General features: G+C 35.6%; 1 protein-coding gene across 1 annotated transcript; it reads left to right on the plus strand.

Annotated features, from left to right (window-relative positions):
- The first annotated feature begins 10,671 nt into the window (after positions 1–10,671).
- On the plus strand, positions 10,672–12,742 carry LOC125192152 (receptor-like protein 43). Its single transcript, XM_048089631.1, has 3 exons — positions 10,672–10,765; positions 11,383–11,658; positions 11,742–12,742. The coding sequence occupies exons 1-3, from the start codon at positions 10,672–10,674 to the stop codon at positions 12,740–12,742; spliced, it is 1,371 nt and encodes a 456-aa protein (XP_047945588.1).
- Positions 12,743–16,107: the final 3,365 nt, after the last annotated feature.

The following is a 16,107-nucleotide window of genomic DNA, read 5'->3' on the forward strand; positions in this document are numbered from 1 at the left end:
TTTCCCATTATGACCATTTCATGTGTAAAAATGCATCAAATAAGGAAAGAGTGAGTCAACTCATTGAGATCGCGGGAGAAGAAGAAAGAGTTAATGCAAGAGCATGACTAAGTCGAGTCACTCTGGGCAACAATGTGACTCGGCCAAGTCAGTTATACCATGTGCGGATCCAGCGTATCATAAGGTGGGGCAAATGCCCCTCCTCAAATAAATTAACCTATAGGAGTACTGTTTTATTGTCCAAATTTGTTAAATTATTTTATATTTGCCCTTCTTAAATTCTCAAATTCCCTTCAGTAACAATTTTGCCCCATTTATTTATATTCCTGCCTCTGTCTTATATGATAATTTTGGAAATAAACTTCCCTTTTGATGCCAAATCTGTAGGGCAATCTTTCTTTACCCTATATGTGATACACTTTTATGATTTGAATCCTATTACAATCGATATTGTTCAACACTACAAAATTTACAAATATGCCTACAGAGCTTTAAAATTAGGGAACAAAAATCAATACAATATCCAACAAATTAAATCCATAATCCATATTTTGGGAATACCAAGCAAGATAAGGAATTCGTAGAAGATTGATGAAGGCATGAAGCAGTGGCGGACGCAGGATTTCGACTCTGGGAGGTCCAATTTACAATTAACAGTAATGAGTACTTTTCGATATTTATCCTCACCGTAAGTAGTTGTATACGGATGGTTGGAAGTTACGAGATATATAGATGAATAATTAGTTCAAATAATAAAAGGGTGGTGACATTATATACTGTTACATTTTTTAGTTAAGTAAAAAATGATAAAGAGAGAAAAAAAATATAGAGATCATGCTTCCATTTTAATGGGAAGTATAAATAAGGAGATTTTTTTATTGCTGATTGTGGGTGAAAAAAAAATAATAAAGTGTGTGTATGTTAAAAGTAAAAGCTCGTGTATATTTGATAAAATGAGAAGTATTCTCCACAAGATTTTATAGAAGTGTTGGTATTTTTTTTATGTTAAATAAAAAATTGATAAAGTAAGAGATCTAGAGAGAGAAATTGAGATGATGTTATTTTTATTTTAATGAGAAGTAATAAATAAGAAGATTTTTTTATTGTAAGAAGTTAAAACTAAAAGCTTGTGTACTTGTAAACATGAGAAATATTAATAAAAAGTTAAATTCAGAGACTAAATACATTAGAAATTAGAAGTATTAATAAAAAAACTAAAATCAGAAAATAAATACATGAGAAGTATTAATAAAAAGTTAAATTCAGAGACTAAATACATGAGAAGTATTAATAAAAAATTAACATCACAGAATAAATACATGAGAATTATTAATAAAAAAAATTAAATTCATGCCTACTTTGTGCATGACAGGATCAGTAACTAACTGCGCATAAAGCATAAATAACTAAGGAGAAATCGAACCCTAAACCCTAAGAAGGAATTGAACCTGGATCACTCCAGTGGATGACTAAAGAGCCAGCCACTTGCGATATTGGAAAATTATGTTAACTAATGGTATGTATAGTAATAATTTTGAAAGTTGGGGGTTCCATGGGACCCAGGCCCCATTGTAGGTCCGCCGCTGGCACAAAGCAACTCGATTCAACCATACGAGCATAATACCATCTATTCAGAACGTCATCAATTTATATTGTTTAATTTCACAAATTAAATTTTTTGTCACTCATACAATCGCATAGACCAAGCAAGATTGCAGTAATCCCCACACAAGAGAAAATAGTCGAATGCAGTGTGCAAAGTCCTAAGCTAGGTACGTGTATTAAAGTATAAGAATATTGTACGAGACATTCTTTTAGGCGTAATATTTAGACAAATGATGTTTAATAAGTTAAGTGGAAGAAAATAAATGATTTAACGATTTATGAAGAATAAGACTTACATACGGTGTGACGGAGAGATTACTTTTTCTTTTTAGAATAAAACTACAAAAATGTCTCTGAATTATGAGTTTATCTCTCTCATAGTCCATGAATATCGTCAATAGTTCTTGGATTAAGGGTTTATTTCAAAATTGGTCATTTTGCCTATTTTTTATCTGAAAATGCCCTTTTGAGCATATAGGCAATTTCATCTTTTCACAATTTAAATGTTTCAATATGATATTATTTCAAGAGTGAACTACAAAAATAGTCAATGGACTATATGTTTATATCGCCAATGAACCCTGGACTTTAAAAATATTCTCAGACAACCCTGGACTAAGCGTTTATCTCGAAAATGGTCCTTTTTCACTGTTTCGTGACGAAAATACCCTTTTGGGGAGTTTTGGGGGGTTTGGGCAATTTGGTCTTTTTACATTTTAAATATGATATTATTTCATTGATGTACTAAATCTGATATTATTTCAAAATTATCATTCTTCTTCCCTTTTGCCACCATTCACTTTGTTCATTTATTTCAATATTAGATTTAATTTTATAAAATTAAATTTTAAATTTCGATTTTTAAATATCAATAAATTTTTTTAATTATTAAAATTACTATTAAATAACAAATTAATAGTTTTAATCAATATTTGATAGTGTCTAATATTTAATCAATAAGGTACGACGACGCCTTAATTTTAATCAATATTTAATAGTTTTAATCATAAATATATCATACAACACAATATATTCCGAAATAAATATGCATCTAATGTATAGGAGAATTTGACTAAAAATATTATGAAGTTGACTAAAAATTTGATACTACTAATAATTTGATATAGGAGAATTTTTGATGAAATTTTCTAGTTAATTTTGATTGTTTTCAAATTAATAAACGAAGATTATATTAGTCTTATATTAGATGCATATTTATTTCGGAAAAAATCGTGTTATATGATCTTTTTATGATTAAATATTAGACTCTATCAAATATTGATTAAAACTATGGCGTCATCGTACCTTATTGATTAAACATTAGACACTATCAAATATTGATTAAAACTATTAATTTGTTATTTAATAGTAATTTTAATAATTAAAAAAATTATTTATATTTAAAATTTGAAATTTGAAATTTAATTTTATAAAATTAAATCTAATATTGAAATAAAGAAACAAAGTGAAGGGTGGCAAAAGGAAAGAAGAATGATAATTTTGAAATAATATCAGATTTAGTACATTACTGAAATAATATCAGATTTAAAATGTAAAAATACCAAATTGCCAAACCCCCCAAAAGCCCTTAAAAGGGTATTTTCGTCACGAAACAGTGAAAAATGACTATTTTCGAGATAAACGCTTAGTCCAGGGTTGTCTGGGGATATTTTTAAAGTCCTTGGTTCATTGGCGAGATAAACGCATAGTCCATGGACTATTTTTGTAGTTCACTCTTATTTCAATGATAAACTAAATCTGATATTATTTCAAAATTATCCTTTTCTTCACTTTTCCATCCTCCACTTTGTTTTTTTTATTTCAAATATTATATTTAAATTAATAAACTTAAATTTAAGATTTTGATTTTTAAATATCAATAAATTATTCTAATTAAAATTATTAATTAATGTATTCTTTTTCATCTCATAGCTATATATATAGAAATAAAACTATACAGCCAACTCACACAAAACTTTTATAAGTTAAATACATAAATTAATAATTTTAATTAAAATAATTTATTGGCATTTAAAAATCCATATTTTAAATTTAATTTTATAAAACTAAATCTAATATTGTATTAAAAAAATAAAGTGAAGGATGGCAAAGTGAAAAAGAACATAATTTTGAAATAATATCAGATTTAGTACATCATTGAAATAATATCATATTGAAACAGTTAAAATGTGAAAAGATGAAATTACCCAAATGCTCAAAATGGCATTTTTGGATAAAAATAGCCAAATAGACCAATTTCGAAATAAACTCTTAGTCCAGGGACTACTGGTGATATTTTTAAAGTCCATGAACTATGAGCGAGATAAACTCATATCAAATACTCCCTTCGTCCCGGATGTTGGGAAATAAACACAGGCAATCACGAATATAAAAGGAGAATGAACACAACGAATTGTTTACCCAGTTCGATACAAAGTGTATCTACGTCTGGGGGCGATGCCAAGCCAGGGATTTCACTATATAATTTCAGGATGATTTTACAATGAGGGGACACCTCTATTTATAAGCAAAATAGAGAACCCTAATTCTAGTCAAACTAGGAAACATATTCCATAAGGAAATATCTTCTATGGAATAAATCTATCACAAGGAAATATACTTCTAGGAAACAAATCCTAAATATGGTAGGAGATTAGGCTCCATAATTAACAATCTCCCACTTGGAGACTAACAACTCCTACGCCACCATATCCTCGTGATCTCATCCCTGCATCCGCTTAGCATCGCCTAACCTTCTCTTCAAGTTTCAAGGCCAATTGAAGCTATGCATAGCTTCAATTTCTCTAAGGTCACCACCTTAGTAAACATGTCTGCTGGATTCTCACTTCCAAGTATCTTCTCAAGTTGCAGGATTTTCATCTCCACTAGGTGTCGAATGTAATGATACTTCAACTCCACATGCTTTGTCCTAGAATGAAACGCTGGATTCTTTGCCAAGAAAATAGCACTCTGACTATCACTGTAGAGTCTGCTACTCTTGTTCTCCTTACCAAGTTCATCTAAGAAACTTTGCAACCACACCATCTCCTTGCTTGCCTCCGTCGCGGCTACATATTCAGCCTCCGTAGTAGACAAAGCAACGGTCTTCTGCAACTTAGAAGTCCATGAAATAGCAGTACCACCATAAGTAAATACATACCCGGTTGTACTTCTTCTCCCATCAAGATCATTGGACGCCAAGTCTGCATCCACATAACCTGCCAACTCGACATTCTTGCCATTGAAACATAAGACTCTTTCTGTAGTACCTCTCAAGTATCTAAGGATCCATTTAACTGCTTCCCAATGTTGCTTGCCCGGATCACCCATGAACCGACTCACTACTCCAACTGCTTGTGCAATATCCGGCCTCGTACACACCATTGCATACATAATACTGCCAATTGCTGAAGCATAAGGAACTTTCTTCATCTCAGCACGTTCTTCTTTTGTACTCGGCGACTCCTTCTTCGATAGCTTGAAGTGACTGCCCAAAGGCACACTTACTGGCTTCGAATTATCCATGTTGAATCTTTCCAAAACCTTACCAATGTAAGCAGCTTGCGAAAGATACAATTTTCCTGCCGCCTTGTCACGCTCGATTCTCATGCCCAAAATTTGATTAGCCTCTCCAAGATCTTTCATGGAGAATCGTTCAGACAATTGCCTTTTCAACTTATCCATCTCCTTTGGATCACCTCCTGCGATCAACATATCATCAACATATAATAACAGGATAAGATAGCTCTTGTCAAACCTCTTGTAGTAACAACAATGGTCAGCATAGCATCTTTTATAGCCAATCTCCATCATGAATCCATCAAACTTTTTGTACCACTGCTTTGGAGCTTGCTTTAAACCATACAAGCTCTTCTTCAACTTGCACACAAGATTTTCCTTTCCTTTTACTACGAATCCCTCAGGCTGTGTCATGTACAACTCATCCTCCAAATCACCATGAAGGAATGCCGTCTTTACATCCATCTGATGTAACAATAGATTTTCTGCAACTACCATACTCAACACTAAACGAATAGTAGTCAATTTCACAACAGGAGTGAAGACATCTGTATAATCAATACCGTATCGTTGCTCAAATCCCTTGACAACCAGCCTAGCCTTGTAGCGCTTGCTACCATCAGCTTCACCTTTGATTCGATAGACCCACTTGCAATGCAATGCCTTTTTCCCTTTTGGAAGTTCCACAAGCTCCCATGTGCCATTCAGGAGAAGAGAGGCAAACTCGTCATCCATGGCAATTTTCCACCTTCGTTTATCAGGGCCTTCTCCTGCCTCTGCATAACACTCAGGTTCACCACCATCAGTAAGTAACAAATAGTAATTAGAGGGCGAGTACCTATCAGGTGCACGTCGCTCTCTAGTCTGTTTAGGCAGCGGAATAATCGGTGGTGGAGTGCTTGGTTCTTCTTCAAGCACCTCTTCAGCATTCTGACTCTCCTTGCTCCCACTCGAGTTTGAGATGTCTAGCTCGACCACTTGGGGCTCAGAACTGCTGGAACTCGACGCCTCCAATCTATCCTTGTACAATACTTGTTCATTGAAAACGACATCTCTACTGCGAATAACCTTACGGTTTTGCTCATCCCAGAGTCTATAACCGAACTCATCGCCTCCATAACCAATGAACGTACACTTAATAGATTTGGCATCCAACTTACTTCTCTCAACAGAACTAACATGAGCATAAGCAACACAACCAAAGATACGTAGGTAAGATAGATTCACCTCTTTTCTTGTCCAAACCTCCTCGGGTATCCGAAACTCCAACGGAACTGATGGACCTCTGTTGATTAGGAACGCAGCTGTGTTGACTGCATCTGCCCAAAAATTCTTTGGCAATCCACTTTTCAACCTCATGCATCTTGCTCGCTCATTCAACGTTCTGTTCATGCGCTCCGCGATTCCATTCTGCTGTGGAGTTCCTTTCACAGTCTTCTCCATGCGAATTCCATTCTCTGCGCAAAACTTCTTGAACTCTGCAAGTTCATATTCTCCTCCATTATCGGATCTTAGACACTTCACCTTCAGCCCGGTTTCAGTTTCAACAAGGGCTTTCCACTTTCTGAAAGTATCAAACGCATCAGATTTACTCTTCAGAAAATAAACCCATACCTTTCGAGTAGAGTCGTCGATGAATGTCATATAATATTCAGAGCCTCCTAGGGACTTCACAGGTGCTGGTCCCCATAGATCGCTATGGACCAACTCCAACTTCTGCGTCTTCAATTTTCTGCCTCCTCTTGAGAAACTCACCCTTTTCTGTTTCCCAAACACGCAATCCTCGCATAGGCCAACTTCAACTGTTTTCAGGCCCGGCAGTAAACCTTTTGAGCACATTATCTTCATCCCTTTCTCGCTCATGTGGCCAAGACGACAATGCCACAAATCTGCATTATTTGCTTCACTTGCAAGATCAATGCAATCTTTGGAGTTAGTTGTGGTATACAACGTACCCTCCTTCTTACCTCGAGCTACTATCATAGCTCCCTTGGTAATCTTCCAATTGCTGCAGCCAAATGTTACCGTGTACCCTTCTGCATCAAGCTGCCCAATCGAAATCAAGTTTCTCTGTAATCCAGGAATGTGTCTGACTCCATTCAGTTTTATTACGGATCCATTGGATGTCACTACCTTCACGTTTCCCTTTCCCACGATATCTAAGGGCTCGTCATCAGCCAGATATACTTTCCCTAAATCGCCAGAAACGTAGTTTTCCATTACCTCCACATTGCTGCATGAATGGAACGACGCTCCAGAATCCAATACCCACGATTCCATCGGACTACTCACACTTAGGACCAACGCCTCGCCATCGTCATCTGACATGGTAGCGTTTGCTGTATTCTTCTCTTTCTGATCCTTATTCTTATATTTCTTCGGTGCCTCACACTGATTTCTAAAGTGTCCAAACTCATCACAATTCCAGCATTTAACTCGATCCAAATCCTTCTTGGATTGGCTCCTTCCTCTGGATTTTGATCTTCCACGATTTTGCCTTCCCTTCGATCTGCCTCTCTGTTCTGTACTCAATACTGAACCAGAAGTAGAAGATCCTGATTCTTTCCGGCGAACTTCCTCACCAATCATCAGATCTCTTACTCTGTCAACTGTTAGGTTTGTCTCTGCAGCAGTAACTGCTGTCACTGTGCCAGCCCAACTCTCAGGCAGGGACGATAGCAAAATTAGGGCACGAATTTCATCAGCGAATTTAATATCAACAGAGTTCAGTTGCGAAGTAATCATGTTGAACTCGTTGAGATGTTGTTGCACCTCCTTTCCCTCTTGCATTCTAAAATTAAACAATCGTCTAATCAGATGTACCTTGTTTGCCGTTGATGGTTTCTGATACATATCCTCCAAGATCTTCATCATCTCCTTCGTCGACTTTGCTGCAGTCGTGTGATAAGCCACCTCCTTGGACAACGATAGCCTAATCGCGCTCATCGCTTTTCTGTCCAGCAGCTCCCACTCCTCCGGTTCCATCTTTTCGGGTTTGGCTTTTAAAGGTTTCCACAAATCTTTACCGTACAGGTAATCCTCAATCTGCATCTTCCAAAATCCGAAATCAGATCCGTCAAACTTCTCTACAGCAATCTTTCCGTCGATCCCCATCGTGATTTCTGCCTCTCAAAACCCTAGGCTCTAGATACCAGTTGTTGGGAAATAAACACAGGCAATCACGAATATAAAAGGAGAATGAACACAACGAATTGTTTACCCAGTTCGATACAAAGTGTATCTACGTCTGGGGGCGATGCCAAGCCAGGGATTTCACTATATAATTTCAGGATGATTTTACAATGAGGGGACACCTCTATTTATAAGCAAAATAGAGAACCCTAATTCTAGTCAAACTAGGAAACATATTCCATAAGGAAATATCTTCTATGGAATAAATCTATCACAAGGAAATATACTTCTAGGAAACAAATCCTAAATATGGTAGGAGATTAGGCTCCATAATTAACAACTTTTACTAAAATATGAAATGACTCTAATACTATGGAAATGGAACGTACCACAATGACAAAATGACTATTACCATGGAACGGAGGGAGTATATAACTATATATTTAATTTTTTTGCGTTTCCCTCATGATTTGCTTTTGGCGATCTATTTAAGCCTTCATGTTTTTGTTCTTAGGACACTTCTTAAAAGGTCCCACCTAATGGAGTAGAGGTTGCACTTTATATTGCTTGCACGTTTACTAATTTTCGATATGAATCTCAATAATCTTCCCCATATACAAAGACCAGAAGACCAAGACAGGCCACCACATGTCTTGATCGACCGGAGAACGTGCAAGCAATCGACCTGTTCCCAAGCTACATGGGTTCGTTGAACCTTGGCTCTGATACTTGTGTTGTCTGGAATTCGGTCAATTGCTTGCATGTTCTCCGGTGTTTCTGTGTGAACTCGATCAACGCGTGTGATCTTTGTCTTGTGGTCTTGATTTGAGAGAAATACTGTTGAGGTTAAAATCATCCCAAATATCTTCCTCCTCTATTTTTTAAAGTTAATGTGACCCACTTACTTACATCTTCTGCCTCAAAGTATCGATTGTGTGGGTCATCTAAAATCTCCGTGTGAATTGGAGGATCTAGCTCAAGCTCTTCTTGTAGTGGGGCCTTCCTCCCAAAGTTCTTTTTTCTTCTCATATTGTGTTGTCAAGGCTGACATCACATCAGACTGTTCATAGAAGGTGGGATATTCATAATTGAGAGGTAGTATTGTGCCACAAGAATGGTTCATCATCATCAGAATCTCTTAGTATCGTAAATTACTGATGTCATTGGACCAAGTATCGTGATTTGTTGGGTATCAATAAGTAGAAGCCTACTGCATAATAAGGTCCAAACAATTTGGGCCTTGTCGCCATTATTAGAAAGAAATGCAAAATGGGCTTTGATTTTCCATCCCAACCTTCCACCAATTTTTGCATTTCACTCCAATTGAGTCTTTTTTCCATTTCGAGAAGTTTGTTCATAGTCGAGTCATTTCCATATATGATAATTTTTTCCTCTTTCTTATTTTACTCTCTTTTACTTTATTCTCTCTACTTTATTCACTTTATACTTTATTCTCTCTACATTTTCATTTCTCTTACTTTTTAACTATTTATTTAACACACCCAACATTCATTTCTAACTCCGTGCCAAAAAGTTCCGCATCAACTATGAAGAAACGGAGGGAACAGTAATTAGAAAAAAAGAACAGCAGATCTTATCATAAAACTAACACTAGTTTAGTTGATTTATATCATCGGCGTTGTTAGAATTTCTAGGGGAATCCATATTTAATTACTTGAATTCATTCAACGCACAAAAATTAGATACTTCATCCGTCCCATAAAAAATGTTATACTTGTAGGACGACACGAGATTTTAGGAGGTTTTGTTTCGTGTGTTAAATGAAGAGAAAAAATATAATTTTTATATTAATGTGAGAAAGAACTTTTTTAAAAATAGAAATGTGACATCTTTTGTGGGACGAACTAAAAAGGAAAGTGTGACATCTATTGTGGGACGTCCCTCCGTTCTATAATAACAAAATGACTCCACTAATATGGAAGGGAAGGAGTATTTGATTTACTTATTTTTATTTGTAGAAACTCACTGCCGTTATTTTAGTGCACCAGATAATTCATGTTAATAAATTGTTTTCACAGGTGATATTCCAAAAGAGATTGATCATCTTCACCTGTTAAGTTCACTGTGGATGGAATCTTATAAATTTACAGGACCAGTACCTCAAGATATATGGAACTTAACGGCCCTAGAAAAATTAGTCCTCTACAATAATAATTTAACTGGTTAGTTATATATTTACCTCTCCAGACTTTTTATTTTTTTATTTTTTATTTTTTTATATCATATTACATTGTTATTGTGTCGAAGTTTAAGTACTTAAAATCATCTTAGGTGTAAATATATCTAGAAAAATATTATATCTTACATATTACTAATTTTTTTTTATGAATTATGTATTCCACAGGTAACATTCCCAAAGAGATTGGTCATCTTAATAATGTAGAGATGTTAAACATGGCATCCACTGGATTTGATGGATCAATTCCAAAAGAAATTGGAAACATGACATCCCTTCACTCTATATACCTTGATAACAATGCATTAAGTGGTATGGTACTGTTGTTTTTGTTAATCATCATCATCATCATCATCATCATCATCATTATTAAATTATTATTATTATTATTATTATTATTATTATTATTATTATTATTATTATTTATTTATTTATTTATATCAATTGTATGGTAGGGAGTTTAAAATTAGAGTATATATTGACATTTGATCATTCTACATTGTTATAGGTGCTATTCCACAAGAAATTGGCCAGCTTGATAATTTACTAGTGTTGTCCATTGATTCTAACAAGTTGACGGGCACTTTACCGTCGACTTTTTCTAACATGTCTTTCAGTGAATTATATTTCATTAAGTCATAACATGCTTAATGGGACATTGCCAAACGAAATTGGCAACATGAAAGCACTCCAAGAGTTATACCTCATTAACAATAGTTTAACCCGTAAGAATCCATTTATCTATAGTATATGTATGCACACATTTTTATAGGTGTGATTCCAGAAGAGATTGGTGGGCTAGATGAATTAATTATATATTATACTTGTGTTCCAACAAGTTTATCAGCCATTTGCCTCTAGTGATATTCAATATGAAATCACTTACTGAATTATCTACCTAACTAATACTATCTTGATATATATTTCAGGTATCATTCCTGGAGAGTTGTTCACTGCCAACATTGGGAGTATTGATATCTCCAATAACCATTTTGAAGGCTTCATACCTTCCACCATTGAAGCATCCCATGACTTAACTTATCTCCACTTGGCAAATAACAGACTATCGGGCTTTATACCGTCCACCGTTGGAAATCTCATCTTCCTAACAACCCTAATGCTTTACTCCAACAACTTCATTGGAGAGATTCCCTCATCCATTTGCAAATTGAGATCCCTCCAATTCCTCCATCTATCAGACAACAGTCTGCACGGCTCAATACCAAAGTGTTTAGGAGAGCTGAGTAAATCCTTGCAGGTTCTGCATTTGAAGGGAAATAAATTTCAGGGCCTCATTCCTCCATCCTTTCCCAAGGGCTCGCTCTCGAGTCTCTGAACCTCAACAGCAATAACCTAAAAAGAATACTTCCACAAACCCTAGGAAATTGTGGGAAGCTGCAAGTTCTTGATATCGGAAGCAATGCAATACAAGATGGATTTCCCTTTTGGATGGAAGATCTCGTTGATCTCCAAGTCCTTGTTTTGAGAGATAACAGATTCAATGGTAGTATGCTTCTACCCATTGCTTATGGTGAGATAAGTAATGATGCTCCATTTGTGAAGTTGCAAGTGTTTGATATATCTCAGAATGAATTCAGTGGGCCCCTCCCAACTAGATATTTAACCACCTTCCCAGCCATGATGAATGCCAAGGAAGATTTTTCAGAAAAGAGTAACTGGTTCCGCAAATATGAGGAATCAATGGAGTTTGTTTTGAAAGGCACAAATCAACCATTGGTCAGAATCTTGAAAACATTCATCACCATTGACATGTCCAAGAACAAATTCTCCGGGAAGATTCCGGATTCCATAGGGAATCTTAATTCGCTCAAGTACTTGAATTTTTCTTACAACAGTCTCACTGGGCATATACCATCATCCCTTGGAAGTGTGAAAGCACTGGAATCATTGGACTTGTCTTCAAACCGCCTGAATGGTGAGATTCCTCGGAAGCTGACGATGTTGAATTTTCTTTCAGCGTTAAATCTTTCAGTGAATGATCTTGTCGGAGAGATCCCTCAGTCTGGCGGACAGTTTTCGACATTTGATAACAGCTCCTTCATTCGGAACTCAGGCTTATGCGGATTTCCTCTAACAAAAAATTGCAAGCAAGATCCCATGGCTCCTCCACAAGAAAGTGAGGATTCTAATTTTGTGGATGGATTTAGTTGGCGACCGGTGGTTTTGGGATACGGATGTGGTTTCGTAATAGGAGTTTTGATGGGTTGTTTTATAATAAAATATGGAAGCCCTAAATGGTTACTGCAACCAATTTTCGGTGTTCAGTAACTTTAAGAGTCTGTTTCTTCATGTAATCCTCCGTGAAATATCTAATTCTATATTATAGTCGGTTTAATTTAATAGTACGTGTTATGATTCTGAATTCACAAAGTTTAGAGTACAAAAAGTTAGACCTAACCCAATGAGATCATCTAGAAAAGGAGAAAGAGTCCAAAGACTAGACCGAATCACCCCGAGTTAGTTATTACAGGGAAATTGTAGAATAAACTTGTCTTTGGACTCCAAATCTTTTCCTTACCTTGGATAGACATTATGCGATTTGAATCCTATCACAAATTAATGTTGCTCAACACTATATCCCACAAATCCATAATCCATATTCTCTACATCCGCCATAAAATGTCAAAATGAAGTATTTTAAAATTAATCAATGCTCCATGGGGTTGGCCCGAAATAAGATATTTCTTGTTATTCCGAGTTGAAATAATGAGAATTTATGTGTATTCATTTTTAGATACAAATTTTGCAATTGGATCAAATGAAAACTATCTCAAAAATAGAACTTGAGAATTTATGCTTGACAACGTAAAATATACTCCCTCCGTCCCAATCTAAGTGAGACATATTCCTTTTTGGTAACCTAAGTGAGACATTTCCTTTTTGGGAATAATTAAATCACTCATATATTCTACTTTATCCTCTTATTGCTCATACTTTACCTCCTTTCTCTTTCTTTCTCTCTTTACCTTCTCTCTTTCTACTTTATTCTCTTTTTTTTTTTTAACTTTATCCTTTTTTTACCCTATTCTTTCTTTCTCGTCTCACTTAGGCTAGGATAGAAACACCATTACTTTGACAACACACAACAACAAATCAATTGCTCATACTTACTCAATATTTTTAGAAATCATTAAAAATCTGACTTAACTTCACCAGTTGCCTAGTTTTCAACACTCAATTGAGAATAAACATAAACAGTGTTTTCACACTAATTCTCATAGTCATCATAGTTGAGTTATCATTATAATATTTTTATTGTGGACTCCAAACTAAAATAACCCGATATGATGATCAAATGTCTCTAATAGTCTCATGACTATCACAAAAAATTAATACATGAAGTATTGTCTTCTTGAAAATTTCAAAGTCAATTCACTTTTGTCCATGGAGGGGCCCTGTATTAAATTGCCAGTTTAATCCATGAATTGTCTTCTTTGAAAGTTCTCAAGGTTGACCGTGGCAGACAATCTGGTCCAGTTCACTCCTAAAAACCACTAGCACATTAAACCGTCGCGAATCGGTGGAACCGACCGGTCCAACCGTGAACTGATTTTTCACTTTACAATATACTCCCTCCGTTTCGCCATAGTTGAGGCGGAATTTTTGGGCACGGAATTTTAGAAATAAATGTTGGGTGTGTTAAATAAATAGATAAAAAAGTAAGAAAGATGAAAAGGTAGAGAGAATAAAGTATAAAGTGAATAAAGTAGAGAGAATAAAGTAAGAGAGAGTAAAGTAAGAAAGAGAAAAAAAATTACCAAATATGGAAATGACTCAACTATGAAGAAACTTTCCTAAATGGTAAAATGACTCAACTATGGCGAAACGGAGGGAGTAATTTTTTAAAATTTGTTATTGCTAGAACTTGAACACATGACCTCATATCTAAATACAAACTTACCACTCCACCACATGGTCATTTTGAAATATTTTATGAATATTAATTATTCTTATACATTAAATCTAAAATTCTTTTTCCACCAAAACTAATACTCCCTCCGTCCCTAAAAGTTTGTCCCATTTTCCATTTCTGTCCGTCCCACAAAATTTGTCTCATTTCACTTTTTACCATTTTTGATAGTGGACCTCATATTCCAATTATCAGACAAAAGCAACAGTTAAATGCCTTGACCAGGAGACGGGTTGTGTTCGGATCGTTGACTGCAACAGACATTTGATATTGTCCGCTTTGGGTCTAGCTCACACGGATTTTTTTTAGGTCATTCCCCTAAAGGCCTCCCCCCTCAAACCAATCACATCGGGAACAGACAGACTACCACTTGTTCGGATATCTGATTGTCGACTGCAACAGATGTTTGATATTGCCCGCTTTGGGTCAAGCCCGCACGGATTTGTTTTTGGGTCACTTTCCAAAAGGCCTCAAACTGATCGGGGTTGGATCGAAATTATATACATTCCAACTTGCCTCAGACTCTCGATGTGGGATGAGTTTGTACGCAACAGGCTGCGGGAGTAAAAATTTATCAAAACAACATTTGACTTTTATCAGTACTACTATATAATAATATTATTATGTGCACAAATTCAGAGTTTGAGTAATTCTGCTTTGATTAATTTATCCAAACACAAGGAATTCCACATCGGAAATTTGAGGCTAATTTAGCAAATTTGGACTTTGAATCTCATTGCCCAAAGTCATTAACCCGGATTGTGATTTGCTTCAACTGATTTTTGTTAATGTCAAATATTTTTCTATATATATGTGGCTGAACACTTGTTTTCTTCAATATGTGCATGCAAATTAAAACTGAGTAAGTAGTTTCAATGCATTTCTTTTTGACATTTTTGCTGATTATGCTTCATGTGATTTTCTCATAATGTGTGAGAAATCCATTCTCTGCCCTTGATATTTCTCTCTCGGGTCAAACCCCTTCATTGTCACACACATCTTTTGGTGTTCATGACTATGTATCATCGCCACCGCCGTCTCCGACCCTTGAGTTTCCACTACCGCCAACTTGGACTAAAGCAAAGAGAGGCTCTCGCTGGCCAGACCTTCCTCTGCCGTCAGAAGTAAGAAGACGTCTTCTAGAAGTAATGCTTCGACGACCACCTCCGCCACCTCCACCAAGTTGTTTGCCAGATTGTCGTCACTAGTATTGTTGTGTCTAGAGTTTCTTTATGTCAAAATTTACGTCTATGTACACATACACCCACCATGCACGCTCTTCTTCATACTGTAACATCGATCAATTTTAATATTATATATAGTCTTCAATCCTTGATGGATTCTTGCCTTGATTCCTGCTTTCAATTGTGAAGTATTTTTGCCAACGACTAGTTACCCCTTATTCCGATGAAAATTGTCCATGGTCAGCACCGTCCCAACTTCGTAGTGAATTTGTTACTTTGCTCCGACTTTTTTATCAATGTTATAAAAATTGGATTCAATTAACTATTCGTTTGGTTATGTTGTTAGATTACTAGTACTTCCTCCGTCCCTCTGTAGTAGAAGCATTTCTTTTCGGCATGAGATTTAAGAAAAAATGTTTTAAATGAGCTAAGTAAAATGTGAATTCTTTTATAATAAAAAAAGGAATTCTAAAATTTAGCAATTTTATTAAAAGGACTTTTTAAAATTGAATTTTATTTTCCTTTTTATTTGGCTAAAC

Source organism: Salvia hispanica, chromosome 1 (genome assembly GCF_023119035.1).
Source record: "Salvia hispanica cultivar TCC Black 2014 chromosome 1, UniMelb_Shisp_WGS_1.0, whole genome shotgun sequence".
NCBI lineage: Eukaryota > Viridiplantae > Streptophyta > Magnoliopsida > Lamiales > Lamiaceae > Salvia > Salvia hispanica.